The 24,125-nt window shown below is 35.0% G+C and overlaps 1 protein-coding gene across 11 annotated transcripts in view; it reads right to left on the bottom strand.

Annotated features, from left to right (window-relative positions):
- ANKRD17 (ankyrin repeat domain 17) overlaps positions 1–24,125 on the bottom strand; it is a 182,866-nt gene that overhangs the window by 62,774 nt on the left and 95,967 nt on the right. For 7 of the 11 annotated variants that reach the window (XM_054554044.2, XM_054554045.2, XM_054554043.2 and 4 more), the window contains 13 exons: positions 23,537–23,693; positions 18,470–18,617; positions 18,080–18,227; positions 16,671–16,904; positions 14,227–14,321; positions 11,621–11,858; positions 10,042–10,233; positions 9,565–9,674; positions 7,551–7,638; positions 5,448–5,575; positions 5,050–5,193; positions 4,547–4,649; positions 2,335–3,087 (listed from right to left, as the gene is read on the bottom strand). In XM_054554044.2, the coding sequence (XP_054410019.1) occupies positions 2,335–3,087; positions 4,547–4,649; positions 5,050–5,193; positions 5,448–5,575; positions 7,551–7,638; positions 9,565–9,674; positions 10,042–10,233; positions 11,621–11,858; positions 14,227–14,321; positions 16,671–16,904; positions 18,080–18,227; positions 18,470–18,617; positions 23,537–23,693 (2,538 nt within the window). The remainder of the gene's footprint in view (positions 1–2,334; positions 3,088–4,546; positions 4,650–5,049; positions 5,194–5,447; positions 5,576–7,550; positions 7,639–9,564; positions 9,675–10,041; positions 10,234–11,620; positions 11,859–14,226; positions 14,322–16,670; positions 16,905–18,079; positions 18,228–18,469; positions 18,618–23,536; positions 23,694–24,125) is intronic. The other 4 variants (XM_054554050.2, XM_054554049.2, XM_063723456.1 and 1 more) reach the window with 1 other exon arrangement.

Below are 24,125 nucleotides of genomic sequence, written 5' to 3' on the forward strand. Positions count from 1 at the left end.
GGTAAAAATCTTTACATGTGGGGCTTCATTTTAGGGTTAGATTTAGAGAGGGAGAACCACACGTCAGAAAAGTTTTAATGTCAGCGTAGAAAAAAGGGAACTTGAGATGATAGCAAAGGCAAGGTGTTGACACAGGTTAAACAGGGAGCTGATTCTGGTTTGGCAAGTGTGAAGAACAGGAAAGACAGATGATTTTGGTCAGCAAATTTTATGGCAGAAGTCTAACAAATGAAGGCTAAGAAATAAAGAGCAGGGACTGTGCTAGAGGGAGGGAAAGAAGACGATGAGACTAATGAGGCTGTAATATACTTTAAACCCCTAAGAAAGAAGTGGAAATCATCATTAAGCAACTGAAAGGATACATCCTACCACAGAAATTTAAGATTGAGGCTGCAAAAGTCAGTGCATGAGTATATGTGCATGTGTGTGAATGTGCACATGCCTGTTGTCAGGGATGAGTTGCAGGTAAGTAGTCAAATGTTTTTAATCCTACTCTTCCTCCTTCTGGCTATGTTTCTCTCCCCATAGAAATAAGCATAATAAAAAAGTAAAATATTTTTGTATTATGACAAGCATTTGTCATATTTCCTAAAAAGTTATATGCACTTAAAAATTTTTTATACAGAACACTGAGAACACACAGAATTTTTTTTGTTTCATGTATGAATCAAAAGAAAAGATACTTTACAAACTTCTGATAATTCTGATCAGCATACAAAACTGTACAACTAGCAAATCATTGTTGACAACTACGCATGCCCAAGCACATCAGGTAAACTCTGATATAATATAAAAAAAATTTTTTTAAACAACCATTACTACGTAATGCCTATTCTTCATTCAAGTGGATACGTAATATTTAACTCTATACATCCTTTAGTAGTTTCACATGATAGAGCACCATTATGATCTGAATTCATATGGACATAGTATCAGATTTAGGGTTAATGGTTACTGTGCTCCAACTTTCACAGGATATTTAATAATTTTAAAAGTTTACTCTCAATTATTATAATCAGCTAGTCGTGATTAGTAGTGACTTTCAAATCTATAGAAAAATTTTGCACTCATCAATAAGAGTCGTACAATTCTTACCAGTAATTATTACTAGCATTTTGGTTATTTAACCCTTAAGACTAGCAGAAATTTTCATTCCACATGTTATAACTACTGAGGTGCTATTAAAGGAGGACTAGCAAACTTTACAGATATTTTTAAGTATAAAATCTATCTCAGCTGGTTTCTTAGTGTCTGAATGTTACCTAAATATCTAAACACTATACAGTTTAGTTTTCTATTATCCATTTAAAAGATGAAACTTAAAAAAAAATAAGCTCATCATATTTAATGCTACTGAAACAGTTTTTAAATTAGAAAAAGTCAATCATCCTCTAAGTACACATGAATGAATAAAAAAGGGGAAGAGATGGCAGTCACCAAAATTCCACTGTTTATTCCTTCCATTTTTCTGTTTTCCTTCCTTTCCAAATTTTCTTTTTTTAATGAAGCAAATTATCCTTCTCAGTACAGCATTCTTATGGTTCACAACCCTATAAAACCTCATCCCATTACTTTGTTACAAAACACAAAAAATAAGTACCAAAAACTAGAAGCATTAAAACAATCTTCTAAAGTATATCTTCTTGTCAATGAAACTAGTTATAATGGAATAAAATTTATCTGGCTACACATCTAAAAATATATCATTTATGATACTTTCAGGGGGGCCACACCTTCTCATGATACAGTTAGAAAGAGACTACACATTAACATTCACAGGGGACAAAATCACTTACATACAGTATAATTAAACCCTATTTGGTTTTGAACTTTATTAATTTTGTAAAAGTGTTTTTTTTTTTAAATATCCATCAGGTTTGAAGTCTGATCCATTAGGATATAAAGTATTGCTGTTCATAAATAAGCTTCCTGATGTGTCCTACTAGTTTTGCACTTCAACTTCTATCAATTTCCCAGTTTATTGGTGTGAATACAGAAGCAAAATGCCAAAATTCAATCTCAGTATTCTGAACTTAAAGGAAAAAAATGAAAACAAAAACAAAAATCAAACATCAACCCCACTACTGAAAAACCTAGATTCTCAAGCTACCAAGCTAAGCCAGAAAGCTTCAGTCATTTGTATTGAATGAGCTAATCTTTAATTTGACCTGTATCCATCTGAGAACTTCTGAGATTGAACTAATACTTCTAAAGCTAGACATGGGTCAGTCCAAAAATAGTTCTCAAGTTGGGTAACGGCAAAAAATTTGGGTACATTCTTACTCGCCTTAAGCAAATCATATTTGATACCTGCTCATAACAATATAAACCCACCTGCCATGATGTCATCCAGCGTGTCATTGAGGGTCTGAGCAGGGCTGGCTACCATTAACCCTTGTTGTGTTTCTGTCAGAATTCCTTGCCCCAGCCCTGCCAACTGTGCTTGGCCCAGTACTGGCTGTCCAACTATCACTCCTTGCAGTTCTGTAAGATTTGCGATGGACCCTGGAGGCAAGGGACCTGCCGCCAGAGGCAAAGCTTGAGGCATCGCCAGAGGCTGGATTGGTGCAAAACCCATCTGAGCAGCAGTCTGCTGGGGTTCATCTTTAAGTAAAACAGGATCCACTTGCTGTAACCGTGCATAGTCTCCCTCAGAAAGCTGCTCTCCAACTCCAACAGGAGTTAGTAATCCCAGGTGTTGGCAAGACTGTTGCTGCTGTTGCTGAAGTTGAATTCTTTGAGCTTTAACCTCTAGATACTGCTTTTTTAGCTGCTGCTGAGTTTTCAGTTGTAACTCTCGTTCTACTTTCTGTAGTTCCTCCAAAATCTTTTGTTTCTTCTGAATTTGCTCCTCCCTTGTTTTGTTGAGCTCCTCGATCTTCTCCTTGGTAAGTTGGTCAGCATGAGCCAGTTCCAAGGACTGCAGCTGTGCATTCTTTTCTATGGCTTCTTTTATCCTCTGTTCCAGTTCTGTTAACTTTCCCTGAGCCTCTTCTACAATGCTCTCTGGAGACTGATTGGTGATGTAACCCTGTACATCCTGGCTGTTTGCTGGCAAATGGCTGCTGGACTTTTGTTTAGAAGCAGCTGTGTGAAAAAGAAACCCCCTCAGAAGTGCACATGAATGGCATCCTCATTACAGAGTTACTGTTGGGAGGTTTAGTGCCAACAGTTATGCACTAAGTAATCATATCCATAAAAGGTGAAAATGCACTGTTAAAAAATTAAAAACAAATCCACCTTCTTTTTCACAAATATAAAATGTATGTATTTTATGTGCAAAATCTTTGTAAATTAATTTCAGAATCTTAAAAATATCACATGGCTTAAATTAGACAATAGAGGAATGCAGGTTTGTGATACCTAAGTGTGCAATTAAAGTAACATCTAAGGCTATGTGTAGATATTTTATATGGTCATAAAGATGTTAAAACTCATCATAAGAACAGAACAATAATGCTAAATTATTAGGGTGAAGAGAAAACAGACCTCTAAGTCAGGTTTTTTCACATTTCATAGTCTGTGCCTTTTAAACACACACACATACACACAAAAAGTACCCAAACCACTAAGAAGTAACAAGAAATTAAAATCCGACTAAAATATATGTCTTTGTTGGGGCCTACCATCTTCAAGACTAATAGAGGCAAGATATAAATTCACATATTCACACAGCTATCTGGCCAGTAGAGAATTGGGATTCAGTTTCCCCGGAAGAAAAGATGCTGGACTATGCCATCCACTGTATCTTCTGACAGCCAGGCGAATAGACAGATCTGGCTATAGGTACGGCAATCAATTGTTTGCTATACCAGCTGAAAAAGGTGCCAAGGCTCTAGGTTGACAGTAGTGACTGAAAAGAGCTGGTGAAAATACTTAGCATTCTTGTTCATAAAAGAATATACGTAGCCAAAAACCAAAAAAATAAAAACTGCATTGTTTCTTCAGGTAAAACTTTTAAAAAGAAAAACTGATTCAAACCGGTAGGTATAAAATGTTTGGGGACATTACTTAAGAACATGCACGGTGTAACATCTACAAGTCAAATATGGACCTCAGAATTCTAGAGAAATAAACAAGCATATTTCAAGTAACTGAATTATTGGTTGAGAAAAGGTATCCCAGATCAGATATAAAATCTATATTAAGCCAGTCATTCTAAAATAAATTTCTAATATTTGATACATCTTGTTAATTTATGCCTTTGTAACTGCAGAGATTTAAGTAAGTAATTTATAAAAATATTGCTCAACTATACCCAGCTTAACATTTTACATGAATAAAAATTACTATTAAAGGAAATCATGGATAATCAGAACTGCATCAAAGATGAGCATCTGAATTTCTCATGCTAAAACTTCTAATTGTAGCACAAATTAGTGCTATTAACTATTTTTTTGTCCCAATAACATGCTTTTATCATGGGTTAAAAAAATTTAATATGCCAACTTAGTAAAATTCCTTGTTTGTAGAAATGGCTATTTTTTGGTAATCTTATTTTTACCTGGACACCAAGTAAGAAACAGTCTTTAGAAGTATAACTGACCTTTATTCCTGATGGGAAGAGTGGTGGCAACATTGGCAGGTGGTTTGTCAGGCTCCTGAGGTGGAACAACCATGGGCAGTGCTTGAACTGGTACACGAGGAGCCTAAGACAAAGGACACTAAAGTGACTATTAGTGTCCTTACACAATCTATTAAGTAATATGCTCTAAATAAAGAATAAATTAGAGATTTTTTGAAAATATTTTTAATATGTCATCTTAGACAATGACATATTTACTTAAAATATGTTGGCACCAAATTGTTTACCATGACATTTTTTAGTAGGCTTTGAATTCAAGTTGTGACCTTTAAAAGCTAAAGCATAATCTTATCATCTAGGATCTGAATATTGTACCAGATGTTCATTAACTGTATCAAGTACATATTTAAAAACAGAACTACATATTAGAACAAAAAAAAACCCTAATTTAAACAGAAACTATAAGTGAAAGAATTAGGATAAAGAAGACATACCAAAAAATGCTTTAATTTTTAAAATCTTACCCTATTTAAATCGTGGGATGGGGGAGTTAACTGAGTGACATCTGGTGGAGGGGCTGAAAGCAAGTTATTAGGATAATCCAAGAGATAGCAAACAACACTTGTATGGCCACCTTTTGCTGCTTCTATCAACATAGTTGAGCCATCCTACAAGAGTGAATATGGAAGGGGAAAAAAAGTGAAGAAAAATAAGTTAGTTTACAGAATCACTTAGGAAGATAAAGCCAACAGGTCCCAGACACATTAAAATCACAGGTTTGGTAAAGAACGCTTCAAGTGAAAAAGGAGAAAATTTACACTTAGAATGCCATTATGAATGGAACTTGTACATGATATGTTGTAATAATGACCAAGAGAGAAATACTAATTCACAATGTTGCACAAACATTTGAGTTACATACTTTCAAACGGTGAGTAGGATCTGCCCCATGAGCCAAAAGTAGTTCCACCACTGCCAGATGACCCCCTGCACAAGCCAGGGACAGTACAGTATGGTCATTATTAGCTGTGGTTCTATTCACATTCGCTCCTAAAACAGAAAAGGCATGGAAAATCATATTAGTAGAATGGTTTTTCTTAAAATTATGGTAAATTTAAAAATCATGAAGAGTAGAGAAAATAGTATTATGAGGCTCCACATACCCATTACCGAGCTTTAATGATTATAAACACAAGGCCAATCTCATTTCACAAATATCCTACATTAATTCTCCTCTCCCATCTTGGATTATTCTAAAGTAAATAAATCCCAGACAAACACGATATAATTTGAAAAGGTTTCAGTATGCACCAGTAAAAGACACCAAAGTAGCCATTACTCCTAATGTAATAACTGTATTAAAAGTAAAATATGAAGTTTTATTTGTATTTTAAGTTCTTCAGTAGAAAAGACGACTGAATAAAAATAAACTATACTGCCCTCTATGGGCTTTATGTAGAGAATAAACACTAAATAGAAAGAATAGTACCATTTTTTTTCCCATTAGTAAATTTCTGGCAAGGAAAATAGATAATTCACCTCTACTGCCAAATAGGAATGTATCCCTAATTTATTCGTTTGTTGTTTTCGTAGCAATGGGGTCTTGCCATGCATGTTACCTAGGCTGGTCTCAAACTCCTGGGCTCAAGTGATCCTCCCGCCTGGGCCTCCCAAAATGCTGAAATTACAGGCATGAGCCATGGCACCTGACCTCTATCCCTAATTTGGATTACTGTGCTAGGTAACGTGGGAAATGGAAATAAAACAGCAGAAAGAAACTGAAATCAAACCATTAAAATTAACCAATGAGAAGGGACAGTGATTATGTACATAATGCTATATATTCATAACACTATTCTCAAGCGTATCACCAGTGCATGTTAAAATGTTGAAAGTAATTTCACCAGTAAGTTATTTCAAATTTTCTTTACCAATAAACAATTATAAACTTGAGATTTCTTTACTATTATTATAATGTGAAGAAAATGGTATATTATTGCCTTTTAAAATTGTATATGGCCTACATCTTTTTTTTGTTTTGAGACAGGTTCTCACTCTGTCACCCTGGCTGGAGTGCAGTGGCACAATCATAGCTCACTATAATCTTGAACTCCTGAGCCCAAGTGCTTCTCCTACCTCAGCCACCCAACTAGCTGGCACTACAGGTGCAAGCCACCATGCCCAGCTAATTTTTTAATTTTTTGTAGAGACGGAATCTCACTGTGTTGTCCAGGCTAGTCTTGAACTCCAAGACTGACAGGATCCTCCTGACTCGAGGTCCCAAAGTGCTGAGATTGCAAGGGTGAGCCACCACACCTGGCTTCCTCTTTCTTTTATCAATGCAGAATCAAAAGTAAAATCTGTAATCTCTTATACTTAAGAATATGATGAACTCTGAATTGAAAACTGTCTCAACAAGAACTTTCATAGTAAGCATGTAAGAAACAATTTAAAGAAAGTAATAATACACTCCCTTTTATTTTATTTGATCATTAAGGTCTTTGGTATTCAAACTAAAATTTCTGATCATGAATGAAAATCCTCATGCAATTTGCTATATTTGTCACATTTCAATTGTGAACATTTTTTATACTATATTTATAACCAGCTCCCTGTATTTTATAAAAAAGGAAACACAGAACCAGGGAAATAGTAGAAATGTTACTTGCCACAAACTGTTTTAGTGGCAGAAACATCATAGAATTCCAGGTTTCAAGATAATGCTATAGTACATGAACACAGCAGAGTTTGTTACCTAAATCCTCAGTTTTTACACAGAGAAATTTCCCTTTCCTTTATACGTTTCACAACAAGTGTGCTACTTGGTATGACAATTATTTCTAGTTTGAAGCTGGTCTGTGCATGGCAGGATGTTTATCAACTATCCACTCAATCATTAAATGTCAGTAGCATCCCTCCTCATATGATACCCTCTTGCATTCAAAAGACCTTTACCCTTAAACCTCTAAATGAAGGCAAGGGTAGATACCTTTCAAAAAAAGACAACTGTTTTATACAAACCTACCTTTACTAATTAAGAACTGAACAGTACAAACATGACCAGCTCTTGCAGCTTTCATTAAAGGAGTTCTTCCACCTTCAGATTCATGTTCCTGTTTAAAAAAAAAAAAAGACTTGACATTTAATTGCCAGTGAACAAGTATTCTTTTTCATGGAAATCAAAAGGAAAATAATTGGACTGATTTCTGAATCTAAATATTTAAATATAATGCTTTGAAGGAAATTAAGAAATATACTTTTAAATTTTAAAAAAATCTCAAATTATAAACATGTTCTATGGAAATAATTTTAGTATATGTGCTGCCAAAGTGAGCACTGCAAATAATTTTAAATTTGAAGTTATAGTCACGTGATCATGATGCCCTCATCTAAATGCATCTGAGTAATTTGTCCTTCTCTCTACACAATGAATTGCGGTACTTGAATATGCATGTATGGTACTCTAGCATGGCCTTCTTCGAACAATCAATATAATGAGCATTATCCTCATCCACTCCAAGTTATTTTCCTCTCATGAGTGTATCCCATCTCTATGAATTTCAGTAAGTACATCATTATCATCTCTTTACAGACTTCCTATTATCTCTAGTTTCCCTTATACAAAAATGATAACAAACTTTTCTAAAACCATCAACTCTAAGATGTTACAAGAGCTTTCTGGGTCCCAAAAGGATGGAGACTCTACTGCATACTTATGATTACTAAGTAATCAAGAACACTACTGGTGAAATTTTCAATCTTAAAAAATAAAGATTTGAGCAAAAGTATCTTTTGTATGGCTTTTTTTATTTCTTTTTTTAAAAAGCCTTCACATCTGATGAACAATTTCTGATTTTTCTCTTAAGTCATATCCTAGGTTTTTCTAATTGCCATCAACTAACCAAGTACTAAAGATTTCACTGTTGTATATTTCAGAGCCACTGTGGCAAACACTAGGAATACTGTTCTTACACTGAAGAAGCTCTAAGTCTAACAAACCCGAAGCACTTGTTATATACGTTCTATTCTAGTTAGTTGTGTGCTTATGTCTCCCTTGTTAGACTTAGTGCTAACACTAAGTGGCCCCAACGATCATCTAATTCAACATTCTATTCTCATAAATGACAAAAGAAAGATTAAATTATAAATTATTAAGTTTATAAAATTAATTACTGAAGGGGGGGCTTGTTGCTGCCTGCACATGAATTTGTCATAAACTATGAAGGAAAGAGCACAGTTGCTTATTCATCTTAGAATCTCGGGCCCATAAATATATGGGTGCTTTTAACTAAAATTGGCCTTTGGATGTCTTATTCCTATTACCCCGCAGGCTAGACTGGAAGACCACCTGTTCTACCCACACACAGTTGCTTTATGCTTCCTTACCCCTCAGGCTTCACTCATAACATTTTTTCCAATTGAAGTATCTCTTTAGCCACAACACTGCCATATCTATCTTTCTAAACTTTAGCCATCCCCAAAATAATACATCAGATGACTGCTTTACCTTCTGATCTTCTTTACTCTGCATTTTCACTACAACATCTCTTATAATAACCTCAGTATTTGTTACCTATTATTTTTTCTGAAATTATAAAGTACTTGAGGGAAAAGATTATTTATTATTTATGTTTTAAACTCTTTTATTATTTAATAATGTTCTGAATATTGTAGGCATAATTTATTTCCTAAGCAATACTGAAATTCCTCTAAGCCACATTTGCCTTTTTATATCAAATCAGAAAAGCTTCTAAAAATAGTTAAATACCTAAGGGAAAACCAGTCTGCATTAATATCTGTAACACAAAAATTTCCTTTTTCTATGGAAAATGAGGGATAATGCAGTGAATAACCCTATTAAGGATGGACACTAAACAGTGTGGAAAAAAATGTGACTAAGTGAGAGAAAGAATGGCAAAAAAAAATTAATAAATAAAATAAAATTGAAAGTAAAGAAATACCTTTTGTCTAGACTCTCCATAATTTAAAATTAATTTCTTACTGTCAAATATTAAGATTTAAAAAGTAACATAGCTTACCAGATCTGCGCCTGCCTGAAGTAAGACATCTGCTACATCAGTATGACCATTTTCACAGGCATATGTTAGTGCTGTATCCCCTGTTGCTGTTGTTGCATGAACGTTAGCTCCTGTAGTAGTGTCAACAAATAATACATAGACTTAATAAAAGAGCCATAAGACATATATGACGAAAATAAAAACTTCTTCTAGATAAGTCATATCTCCTCAAGTTAAACAAATTCAAACTTTATTCATTTCTAGAAAGAGAATATTGTAGGCATTTAAAAAATTACAAACAAAACTGGTTGAAATTAAAGCTGCAGATACTTCAAACAGCAGTAAGGTAAACTGCTCAGAATACATACAAAAGTATATCACACTTTTTTTTAAACTCACACATTCAGTGTATCATAGCATCATAAAAATATTTGCATTATGACATTTTTACTTAAATAAATCATGTGAAAAACTTCTCCCAAATGCAAAAATGCCTACCTGCAGCTAATAAGTATTTAACTAACTCCAAATGACCCTCTTGAGCAGCTTCCATTAAAGGGGTAGAACACCCTAGTTCTATATCGGCTCCTGCCTTAATTAGAAAGTCTGCCACTTCCAGAAAGCCTCCACAGCAAGCCAGAGTCAAGGCAGTTTCTTGAGTTTCTTCTGTCTGTGCATTGATATTTGCTCCTAAAATAAAGATTCTAATTATTTAAAGAAAGTCATTAACTTATTCCAGAGATATGAAAAACATGATTGTTTCTTAATAAACTGAATCTTAAAAATGAACATTTATATTGCTATAATAAATAAGAAAGTGCTTCTCTACTAACTCCTAAGGCAGTTAAAAATAAAAATAAATAAAATTATTAAAATCACATCCAGATTTGATGTACCACAGCTGGAGTAATATTTACTCAGCCAGAAGGTACAAGTCAGGTGATAAAAGAACTCAAAAAAATAAGCTACATCCTCTCATTATAGTGATTCAAAAATGATAAAGATACTGGTGATAATGATGATGATGATGATGATAATAAAAATCTTAACATTCAATAAGCTGTATTTCCCAGGCAATATCAAAGCATTTTACAACTTATTTAGGTATTATTATTGTTATTATTATTATTATTAGTTCCATTTTACAGCCAAGGAAACTGAGGTTATTTAACTTATACAAGGTCACAACATTATTGTCATCAATACTACCACCATCACTATAGCTAGCCCTTAACAGGCATTACATGACAAGCACTGTTCTATTAGCTTTATACACACATATTAACTGTCACAACAACCCTACACATGAGAAAACTGAGGCACAGAAGGTTAGAAACTTGCCTAAAGTTACAAAATCGGCAAGCAGTGGAGTTGTTATTCAATCTAAGAAGTCTGCTCCAAAACCTATGCTTTAAAAATTATAGTCAACATTACTTCTAAATAAAAACAAAAGTTTTTTTAAAAGTGTCATTCCTCTTAAATTTGTCCAGACAAAAACTTTACTACTGAAACAAAAATAAAATCACACTACAAATACAGAGATGGGAGATTACTTCTAAACTGAAGATATCTTAACATATTGAAGTAATTGTTTCACTTTTCCCAAAAAAGAAGTTTATGTACTGAGCCCCTTGACAGCTTCTAATGTGTGTGCATTCTTGCACTCTCATCAAGTTAATCTTTACTGTGTGGTTTTCCATACTGTTTTTTAAAACATTAGATCTATTAAATATTTATTAGTAGGTATTCTGTCACCAAAGGAATACATTCTCTTGATCTATTACCTTTAGACATGTTGGCTCTTATATTCCCCTATTTAACTCACAAGCCTTGCCAACACCAGTTCTGTTTTTCGTTCACATATAGCACACGATGTCTCTGAAAGCTCTATATGAAAGAAGTTTCTTTGATTTTGTTTAACACAGTATGGGAGTCATTTTCACAGTAAATACTTTATCACTGGTTTGTGTAACAGCTCATTGCAACTCTACTAGAAAGGTGAAATACTAAAATCCAATTTTATAAAATTATACTCTTAGGTTTTACACATTTATAGTGTCTTGATAGATATGGTTACCTTGACCGAGAAGTAATGCCACCATTTCTTCATGTCCTTCTCGAGCTGCTTCCATCAATGGTGTATAACCTTCATCATTGACCTCTTCCAGGCTAGCTCCTCTTTCAATAAGTAAAGCCGCAAGTTCCACATGCCCACCACATGCAGCCAAAGTTAATGGTGACTCAAATGAATCAGCAGGCATGTTCACTTGGGCACCGCTGTCAAGAAGTAACCTAGCTACTTCAACATGGCCATCCTAATCATAATACAATTTAAAAAATTAAATCAGCACCATTTAAAAAATCTTGAAAAATGTGAAGACTTCTCAATTACTATACAATGAAGTTTATCTGTCTCCACTCAAAAAGGAATAGAGCTACATTTAACAGTTGAGTAAATCAGTATTTATTATGCACTGCCTATATTCTGTTAACATAGAAGAGGGAAATAGAGATTGAAAATATAAAATAAGTAGAAACATGATACCTTCAATCAAGAAGCTTATTAACCATTAGAAAAAAAAAACAGTAAGTATGTGAAATAAGAGACTATAGTGAGACCACAGATAACATCAACACTATATGGTACAAACTTAAATGCTAAAAGGATAAAGTTTAGAGAGGAAAAGAAGAATTTTCATAAGAATCTTTAAGGATAAGCAAACTTTTGATTAGTTAGAAAAAAAATGGAACCCTTTTTGGAGAAGTGGGGGAAGGATACATGCTGTGTTAGGGGAACACAATGCGTACATAGTACTTTCTATATTGTTCATCGTCCAAGTACCAGTGAAATTAAGAAAAGGGCCAGGTGTGGTGGCTCACGCCTGTAATCCCAGGACTTTGGGTGGCTGAGGAGAGAGGATTGCTTGAGCCCAGGAGTTTGAGACAGGCCTGGGCAAAATGGTGGGATCCCATTTCTACAGAAAATACAAAAATTAGCCAGGCGTGGTGGTGTGCACATCGTCCCAGCTACTCGAGAGGCTGAGGAGGGAGGATCATTTGAGCTCAGGAAGTTAAGGCTGTAGTGAGCCATGATCATGCCACTGCACTCCAGCCTGGGAACAGAGTGAGACTGTCTCAAAAATGAATAAAAAAAGAAAAGAAAATTCTATATTCTGTCTCCTGGTCACTTTTTCCCACTGCTTTCCTAATTACTGGCAACTTCAAGGCCCTCTTTTCCCTTCTTTTTGTCCTTCAATAAATTTTTTCCATCTATATGTTATCTCCCAGACATATTCTTTCAAACATGCCATGCCCATTTTTGCCTCTATGCTTGTCACATTACACAATTTTAATGTCTTACTACTTTTTTTCTTTTTCAATTTGTAGAGAAGACTCTAATGTCTTATTAGTTTGATTACTTTGCTATTTCTTCAGTGCTGAGTCTTCTTCCTTGGTAATGAACTCCCACATTTCCTTTAAATCCTAGTTTAAAAACTCAGTATTATAGCAAGTCTTTCAAATGTCTGGCCCCTACTAATATCTTTCACTTACAATATTTACTTCCAGTGCATATTGGCTAGACCTACAGATTATTCCATTTTAATTTCTTAATCTACACACAGGCCATTTCCTCAATCGGGGGTGGCAAGAATGATTAAATTTCCTTATCATGGGGAACTTTTAAAACTGTTACTGTTAATACTATTAATGTGTTTTATGCCTATTATCTCATTTAATCCTCACAACTCCAGAGAAAGATATTTTCCTCATTTTACAGATGAAGAACTCAAAAGCTTAGAAAAACTTTTATTTGTTAAAAAAAAAATTTGCTAAAGGAAACACTAAGATGGCAATAAGGAAAACAACAGATAAGTCTTAAATGGCTACCTCATATTTTAAAAAATAGTAAATAAAATTTAACATCCTTTCAATAATTATTTTCTGAAGGGAAGATGAGACAAGAAACTTCAGATTCTTTGGGGGCCCTTTCTACCGCTGGCATGTTCTCCTCATAAATTTTTCTATGATATTTTGACCCATTTCTGTGTCATAAATAAACTAAGATACAAAGGTTTAAGAGTACTGTTATGAGCCATTCCCGAATACACTCTAAAATGCAGCTCTTCAAAAGACAATCTAGGGCTCAGAAAAGACCTCGAGAGAGGGTAAATTATGTAACATAAATTAGGCTCTACTTTTAAATTTTTGTTTAGTCAATTTATTGGTTTGAGGTATGTTATGCTTATTAATAATGTACATACTCTGAATTATATTTCCTTTTTTCTTTTTTTAACTTTTTTTAAATAGAGAGGGGGTCTTGGTATGTTGGCCAGGCTGGTCTTGAACTGTTGGCCTCCATTTTAATTTGTTAATCCAATCCTCCCACCTTGGTCTCCCAAAATGCTGAGATTACAGTCGTAAGCATATGCCTGGCCATATTTTCATATCCTCAACCAATCTTTACAAGAGTGACTTTGGTATAGTTATATGAGACTAAGAAAATGCAGGTAGCATTGTAAAGCTTCAGAAAGTAACTTTAATAGAAGTTAATGTTGTACAACTGATTCAATAAGGTTCTGACAAACAGAATCATAGCACCCACTGGAAAGGCATTCATTGTATACTACTCTGTCTCTCTCTGGTTAATATATAAACATATTTGACATATTTCACCAATCTTACCATGCAAGCCTCCATTAGAGCAGTGTGCATTTCATCTGTTTTATGCTCTTGATCCGCGCCTGCTTCCAAAAGAAATCGCACCATCTCTAAGTGTCCTAAACCAAAAGTGTACAAGATTACTTGAAAATATTTTATTATTCCAAAATATTTTTTAAAATTGTAATATTTTGAAAAGTTATATTCAACTTACAGCATTAAATTTATAAGCATAATAAAGTCAACTAGAAGCCACCCTCAATTGTAGAACACAAATTATACAAATGATCTTGGGGTTCTACCCCTTACCCTACTGCCCTATAAACTGCTGCTTCTAGAGTCCCTGCTAGAGGTGAACAAAGATGCCATTAAAATCCAACACCCAAAATGTTCCCTCTACAACCTTTTAAGAGCCCAGGCATGTTATATAGTTATGTTATGTATGCTACGGAATAAATCAGTTTTCATGAACTAGTAGCCTGAGATAATGATCAGTCAAGTTATTTCTGTGAGAAAATGTATTTAAAGTTCCAATACCTAACTCAGAAACATTTTAGGAAAAACCTGCTTATAAACTGGGAACTGTATGTATAAAAATATTCTTCAAACCACACTATTTAATTTATATTTATATATTTAATTATAATATAAACACATACACACATTGATGCAGTTTCAAATAAACCATACGCTTCAGTTCATATAAAGATACAAGTGGTTAAAAAGCAGAAGACAAATTATAATTTAAAAAAGACTTCAGATCCTACGCAAAAAAACAATAGAAAAATTAATTTTTTCCAGCTTTATTTGGAATGAGCTACAATCAATTCTTATTCAACTGGGAGGCGGGAGAAGGACAGATAGTGGAGTCACAGGTAAACAGTTAAACAAAATTTACTTCGGTGAGTAAATGTAGTATCTGCCACATCTTATATTTGCCAACTACCTACCATCCCTTCTCCTCTCTGTCATTCTCTCCTCCCCAAAATCCACATTAGTGCTCAGTCTCAGCCTGACTTCTCTCTCTTCCCTGACTCCTCCTTGTCAGTCTATATCCTACGAAACCTCACCAGAAAGAGAGGAAGGGAAGGGGGTCCATGGATACCTGGAAGTAGCAGAGATGTTCTCCATCACCTCAGTTCGCTATCCAGCTTCTAATTAAAGCCTGCAAGCCCCAACCTCAGATGCCCCTTTTGGATAGCAGGGTGGGGCTACAAGCAAAGGTGAGAGGGCAGAGTAGTTACATGCAGCCCCATCTCAAAGCTCTCTGGCCAGTAGGGACTCAATAGTGAAATGCAGCCAGTACTGGGTTCAAAAGTATTTGTGAGAAGGGGAGAGAGCCACCCAATCAACCCACCCCAAGGCTTACCTCCTCTCCTCCCAGTGAAGATCAGCCTCTGCCTAATTATAAACAGGATTGGGGAAGGGAACTAAGGGACCTCAGCTGTGCTCCCTATCTGAAAATCTATTAACATCAGATAATCAAAAGCACTTTATAAATAAACCATATTTTTCAAATTTAAGTTAAATTTTAGTCAATTAATCCAAATATATAAGGATTATTTTCATGTTTATAAATGAAATTATTCCAAAAGGCATCACACAACCTTGGCTACTCTTATATAGAACAAAACAACACCAGGGCCAGAACTAGGGTGAGGAAATCAAAGTGCGGGGTGCAAAATTTAAGGAGCCACTCACATGTAAGCTTGTGAAAGTGAAACTTTAGTCACTGAGAATGAGTGCCTCCTTAAATTTTTTACTAGGTTTTGCAAAAGCTTTTTCTTGATGCCTAGGGGTCAAGAATTTATGATGTAAATAATATGGGAGAACTATATAGATAGATGACATAAAACACAGTAATGAGTGGCTAAACACAAAATTGTATGACATTTTTTAATAAAAAACTTTCTTAATAAAAAATTTTCTTAATTTACTTTCTTAAAAAGTAAAACACCTTACTTTACAGCCATTTATCTGCCATACATGTGGAGTCTAAAAAATGTTCAGCTCTGTGGCTGTGTTTTAACAATCTAGAATATAGAACATTAATTATCTACAGACCAAACATCTTTCCAGGCAATTGTCTGGCCTGCCAAAGGAGGGCATTTTCTGTATTACCAATATTTTCAGGTTCATTGACATCATTTAAAATACCATGTACCCCTTCATACCAAGCAAAATCTTCCCAACATGCAAACCTATTATACAGTTCACATTAAAAGAACTGTTTCTGATAAAACAATTAGATCAATTAATACTCATTTTTCAGTGACAATATTTACAGTTAAATCTATATTTTAAAAATTTAAATAGTAAACAAACTGCAACACTGTAAACACTTATTTAACCTTTAATTACATACTATATACTATTATTTTATTTTTTAACTTAAAAACAAGATTACATAAAATAATTATAATTTCACATGTTTAAAAACTTTGTTTCAAGAAAGGTTTATACTGTACCTTTGTAACAAGCTAAGGTAAGGGCACTCTCTTTAAATTCATTAGAATGCGTATTAATGCCAGCCCCATTTTCTAGCAGCAATCTGGCTACTTCCACATGTCCAGCACTTCCAGCTTCCATAAGAGGGGTATGACCATTTTCATTATGGTCCTCAATACTAGCACCGGATTCCAAGAGCACCTTTACAACATCTACATAGCCTCCAGCACAAGCATATGTAAGTGCTGTATTGCCTATTTTAATTAGGAAAAATAAAAAGACATTAACATAAAATTTACATTAAGAAAATGGAAATGGAAGACTACAACCATAATAAATATTAAATTACATATACATATATGTAAATATGTATCTATATATAAAATTCCTTTCCTACTGCATTTTATCTTTCTGAAGTCAACTCCCTATTCTCCTTTTCCATTTAAAACCAAAGTCAAATACATGTGGAAAATCATATACACGTATCCAGACTGGAGAGTTGTAAAAGACCCAGAGCTAAGTTTTACCTTAAGATGAGAAAAAAGTTGTTTTAATGTTTATCAGAGAAATGTTTCACAAGTTTTTTTAAATTTTAATGTTTCTAACCTAAAATTACTCATCATATACATACCTTATACTCTACCTTTTAATCATATATGTTTTCATTACAACTTCAAATACTAGTTAACTGATCAAATTCAAATTTCTAAATTTGAATTTGAATTCAATAATTTCTAAAACATTCTTTTCTGCTGATAAAAATTTCCCATGTTACAAGAAAAATCAACCTTCTAGGTAAAATAAGAATTTCTAAAAATCCCTTCAAATCAGAACATGACCTTAAAAAACATTTAATAAATTTGAAAAATCTGCATGAAGGAAATGCACAAAATATTTCCATGAAATTTTAGAATTTTTACACAAATCTATCTAGGCCCAAATTTGAAAAAAATATAGATGTATTTTAGACTAAAGTTACGCTCTTCTTCTGGACACAATGTTTTCACAATACTTTTTCTGTGGGCCACAATTTAGTAACAGTAGGAAACAATGAACTATCCTTTTGTTCCACAGTCGTTTGGTCTCCCTATCTTCCCATTCCTCTCCTAAAAAACTGAAAACATGGATTTGAGCACTATGGCCCACACCTCTCAATTTCCAAGAGAGTGGTCCGTCTAACTGGGTCAGTGTTTTACTTTTATCTTCAAGAACCTTAAAAGGCCAACTGCCCTCATAAACAAAACAGGAAGAATATCATTCAAAATATATTCTATATACTTCAAAACTCATACACAGATGTATGAGAATATGTAGCACTTCTAAGAAATAAGAGAACTGAAAAATTAGCACTAAACATCACTTTCATGCAAAACCATTATTACCAAATGATGTTACTATGTAGCAAAACTGAAAAAGAAATATGCATGACCTGTTGAAGACTGTGCATTAACATCTGCTTTATGAGCTAGCAGCAACTTCACAATTTTGACATGTCCTCCATTAGCAGCAGCCATTAAAGGTGTAATGTCACCTTTGATTCCCCTATCTTCCACATTTGCATGCATTGCCAACAAAACCTTATGAAAGAAAAATAGTTTAAAAAGATATTAGGAAATAATCGTCAAAAAATTTTGAACACATGTATTTATATAACGTCCACCTAGTCATAGTAAAAGAGCTATAAGCATACAAAATTTATCTAACAAAACTATTTGTTGAAATAATCCTAATGGTTGGAAGGATTTATTTTATTATTTCCTTAGTAAGCAAGCCAGTTTTTAAAAAAACAACAAATAAGCTTTATTTTGGTAATACGAACCTGTGCAAGCTCATAGTATCCAGCAGAACAAGCTAAACAAAGGAGGCTCTCCCCTTCCTCTGTGTGTTCATTTACACTTCGCCCTTCAATGAGTAACTTTCGCACAGCATTTACGTCTCCTTCTGAACAGGCTTCTGCCAAACTGCGGCTATTACGGAAAGAATATCACAATACCAGAATATAAGAATATTAAAAAAATTGCACAGCATAAATATTGTTTTTGGTTGTTTTGTTTTTTGTTGTTTAGAAACAGAGTCTTGCTCTGTCACCCAGGAGGGGGTACAGTGATGCAATCAGCTCACTGCAGCCTTAAAATCCTGGCCTCAAGCAATCCTCCTGCTTCAGACTCTCAAAGCACTAGGATTACAGACGTGAACAACCACACCCAGCCAGAGTATTGGATTTTTATGTCAAATCTTGACAGTTAATATGGTTTGGCTCTGTGTCCCCACCCAAATCTCACGCTGAATTGTAATCACCGGTGTTGGGGGAGGGACCTGGTGGGAGATGATTAGATGATGAGGGCGGATTTCTCCCTTGCTGTTCTCATGATAATGAGTGAGTTCTCATGATATCTGTTTGTTTAAAAGTGTGTAGCACTACCCACTTTGCTCTCTCTCTCTCTCCTGCTGCGCCATGGTAAGACATGCTTGCTTCCCCTTTGCCTTCCACCATGATTGTAAGTTTTCTGAGACCTCCTCGCTATGCTTCCTGTACAGCCTGTGGAACTGTGAGTCAATTAAACCTCTTTTCTTCATAAATTATCCAGTCTCAGGTAGTTCTTTATAGCAGAGTGAGAACACACTAATGCTAACATTAGTGCTCAACAAGGATGATTATTTCAATATGATTCATAACAAAAGCCAAAAATGATTGAATTCATTGAGTTTTTTACAATCTACATATTAATGGCACTGAATTAAAATGATCAATATTCCAAAATGTTTTCAGTTATGCAACTGAAGGATAAAGTCTAATTTACTGGTAAGTGGAGAAAGAACATAAAATTTTAAAACATAAAAGTTTACAGAAATCACATACAAATAACAGGTCACAATTATACTTTTGTTTGGTCAGTAGAAAATTTTTTATAAAATTTAATTAAAAAGTATAAAATGTGCAAAACTTCTACTAATTATAAAGATCTATGTGAGTCCTTCCATCAAGTAAAGGGAAATCAGATGGAAAAGATGGGCGAATGTAATATTAATAAATGAGTAACTGATGAGCCTTTTTTGGTTTTGGTTTTGAAAGTATTTACTTATACAATCAAATTTGGGGGGAAGTTTCAAATCCAGGCAAAGAAAAAGCTGAACTCAAGCAAAATGAGAGTGGAAAAAGTGGAGTAACAAAAAATTAAACTGAGAGAAAAGTGTATGCCCCATAAACTTCCCAAAACAATTCCAATTGCAGACATTTCTAAAGATTCTCACTTTCGTATAAAATAATCCTACAACTAAATCCAGGGCTATTAATATTCTTTTTATTTCAAATATAACTCAATTGTTTTATTATCCTCTTAAAATATGGCCCTTTCATTTCAGATACTAAAGGCACCTACAGATAATCACTTTTCTATAGCTCTGTTATTACCATCACCCAGATTTAAGACCAACATCTTTGTCTCAGATATGGCAAAGCCTCCTAACCAGTCTCCTTGCCTTCACACTACTTGCTCTCCTTCAGGCTCTTTTCAACAAGGCAACCAGAGAGATCTTTTTTAAAGAAAAGTAGAACATGTCGGCCGGGCACAGTGGCTCACGCCTGTAATCCCAGCACTTTGGGAGGCCGAAGCGGGCGGATCACGAGGTCAGGAGATCGAGACCAATCTGGCTAACATGGTGAAACCCTGTCTCTACTAAAAATACAAAAAAAATTAGCCAGGCATGGCAGCGTGGCCTATAGTCCCAGCTACTCGGGAGGCTGAGGCAGGAGAATCACTTGAACCCAGGAGGTGGAGGTTGCAGTGAGCGGGGATCGCACCACTGCACTCCAGCCTGGGTGACAGAGTGAGACTCGATCAGGAAGGAAGGAAGGAAGGAAGGACGGACGGATGGACGGACGGACGGACGGACGGAAGGGAACAGAACAGAACAGAACAGAACAGAAAAGAAAAGAAAAGAAAAGAAAAGAAAAGAAAAGTAGAACATGTCATTCCTCTACTCAGAACCCTCCACTGGCCTATAGTCTCACTCACGTAAAAGCTGAAATCCTTACAACATCTGCCTAGTGGCAGGATACCATATTCCTCTTCCCTTTTACTTCTCTGGCTTTATCTCCTACCCTCTCACCCTTATTCCTTCCACTTCGGCCACATTGGTCTTCTTGCTATTCATCAAATATTCTAAATAAGCTCCAACCTCCAAATATTTGCATTTGCTGTTGCTGTGCCAAGACAGCTCCTCTCTCAGACATGGCTCACTCCCTTCCCTATTTCAGGTCTTTCCTAAAAAGCCATCATTTTAAGTGAGGACTTCCCTGACCACGCTATTAAAAAATGTAACATGACCTCTGCTATGGTTTGCATATTTGTCCTCTCCAAAACTCATGTGAAATTTAACCCCAAATGTGGCAATACTGATAGGTAAGGCCTTTAAGAGGTGACTGAATTAATGGATTAATGGGTAAATGAATTATTAGTTATCATGGAGTGAGACTGGGTAGGCTTTATAAAAGGAAGAGAAACCTGAACTAGCACACTTAGCCTACTTGCCATGTGATGGCCTGTGCTGCCTCAGGACTCTGCACAGAGTCCCTGCCAGCAAGAAGGCTCTCACCAGATGCAGCCTCTTGACCATGGACTTCTCAGCCTCCATAATTGTAAGAAATAAATTCCTTTTCTTGCCCAGTTTCGGGAATCCTGTTACACGCAACAGAAAATGAACTAAGATGACCTCCAACCCCAACACTGCCTTAGCACTTCCCTTTCAATTTTTCCCATAGTTATTATATTATTATGTGCCATACTATATATTTTATTTACATGTTAATTGTATTGTCCCCTTACCAAAAGTGAAAGTCTCGACCAGTATTAAATAAATTTATCTTTTAAACATCTCTTCTGATTTCCCATTTCACAGGACACTGACAGTCCCTAGACTCAATGTTCTCTATCATTTTTAAGCATGTTTAGAACAAATCCTTCTCATAAGACATTTCCTGTATAAGAGCATACCTTTTCTGTCTTTCAAAGTAGTCTCTCTCTGTCTCTTTCACTTCTTTATGCATATACCCTAATCTACATTATCATTTGAATTTTTCATTCAATTTCCATGTGTGTATACCAGCTTTAAAACAACCTTACAGGATCTACTCTAGCAACAGCTGAACTTAAGAACTTGTGGGCGAAGGGCATATTAAGCCTGGCACATGGCACTGTCCTTAACTAATATAAAAATGTGGTACATAGTACTCACTGCACTTAAGTCCACCATCTTTCTCAAACTTTGTTGAATAAATATAATTCTCAGAAATATGTTCTATTTTTTTTTGCTGTTAAATTCCAGTATTTTCAATGCAAAATCATCTGTGACTTTTTATTTTTGTATTCTATTTCCTTCTTGAACTGGTTTTAGTATACCCTTCAAGGTGTTTTAATTTTTTCTTTTGCCAGTCTTAGTAGGCACCACATTAAAAAATATTTGGAGATTACCAATGATATTGTAGGCTAGTAAAACTGAACATTTACTATGGAATAGAAACCGAGGTTAACTAAAGAAGGGAGTCAACCTATGAGAAGAATGGTAAAGCAAGTTAATACAAACACAAAAATCTAGATGAATGAACACTAATAAAGAGTCAAGAGAAACAGCAAATTCATGACCTTGTTAATACTATCTAACCTCTCTTTTATGCTCTTAAAAATGTTGTATGAAAACACCATTAGACAACAAAGAATTCTTAAATGCTATAATTTGCTCTCTAATCCCAAATAGAATATTCAGATGTTCTCAACTGTTTTAAGGCAATTGCTAAAATAAATAAAATGGCTTCATTTTATTAGAGGAGGCAAAAAGAAGCCACCAAGGGTTGAAAATGTAACATCTATTAATGATTCTTTTCTAGTTGCTTCCTTGAAGTATCTATCCATTTTTCTTGTCACTTTTTATTTTTTTTTTGAGACGGAGTTTCGCTCTTGTTGCCCAGGCTAAAGTGCAATGGTGCAATCTCAGCTCACTGCAACCTCCGCCTCCCAGGTTCAAGCGATTCTCCCGCCTCAGCCTCCCGAGTAGTGGGGATTGCAGGCATGCGCCACCACACCTGGCTAATTTTTGTATTCTTAGTAGAGACAGGGTTTCTCCATGTTGCTCAGGCTGGTCTCGAACTCCTGACCTCAGGTGATCTGCCTGCCTCGGCCTCCAAAGTGCTGAGATTACAGGTGTGAGCCACTGCACCTGGCTTCTATTTTTCAATATACATCCATAATTGTGCTTATATATGAGATGGTGTGATTTTTATTGGATAACATCATCAGAACAGCTTAAAATGCCATGTCACAAAACATTTACTGAGCCCTTACTAACTGTAAAGTGCTATCTATATACAAGGAATTATAGGATATAAAAAAATAAAGTCCCTGGACTCACATTCAAGTTATAGGAACTAGATCTATAACTTCTTTTAAGACTTCAGAAAGCAAATAAATAAAAAGCTTTACCCTTTAAAATGGTCAGAACTATGCAAATGAACTGTAAAATAGCCTAACTGTAAAACATTTACTTCTTTGTCACCAATACATTTAAAAAAAATCTAAATAAGCAAAAAGTCTTTTATAACATATTGACTAGGCCATCAGCCTTGCAGTCGGAAAGACACTGGTGCTCTGCCACTTATTATCTATTTGATCTTGCTTAAGTTACTCACCTCTCTTTAATTTTTCATCTGTAAAATGGGAGTAAAAACAAAATCTATACCTTATAAAGTTTTTGTGACTCTAAAAAGACATCACATGTTAAGTGGTTAGCACAGTGCCAGCCAGGCACAAAATAAATGCTCAGTAAATGTTAGCTATTTGTTATTATTTTTAAGAAAATGATTTCATACTGATGGCAGCAAAAATGTACTTACTTGTCCGACTGCCCTGCATTTGCTGTGCTTTCAGCTCTCATACGGGTAAGTGCAGCAGCAGCTTCATCCAACGCACAACTAACAGACGATGTCAACCTCCGGAGTACTTCAGGATCTGCAAAGGCTTTACCATCAGCCGTGGACAATTTTCCTATTCCTATTATATTATTTTCACACCAATATGGACACACCAAAAAGGAGAAACAAAGCAAAATTCAAGTTACTTAAAGCTATACTGTGTATGTTAACAAATAACCTCCAAATGGTAGAGTAGACATATATATTGGCTGCCCAGCATCTTTTGAGAAATCATTCTTCTCCAGTTTTCTAATAATTTTATTCATTCCATGTGGTTCATAGGTACTTGATCCTGTGACCCTCTGGTGCCAGAAACAGGTCTTTGGCCTATGATGGAACAATTAGACTCTGTCATATCTCTGAAAGAACGTATATTCAAAGGTTGCTAAATTGGTAAGATGTGAGTCATAAGCTATTTAGCCACTTTTGTCACCACATACAGAAAAAGACTGCCCAAAATAAAGTCAACATAGAGAACAGAGATACAGAAAGAGAAGGGGACAGAGTCCTG

The sequence above is a fragment of the Pongo abelii genome, chromosome 3, assembly GCF_028885655.2.
Source record: "Pongo abelii isolate AG06213 chromosome 3, NHGRI_mPonAbe1-v2.0_pri, whole genome shotgun sequence".
Taxonomy (NCBI): Eukaryota; Metazoa; Chordata; class Mammalia; order Primates; family Hominidae; genus Pongo; species Pongo abelii.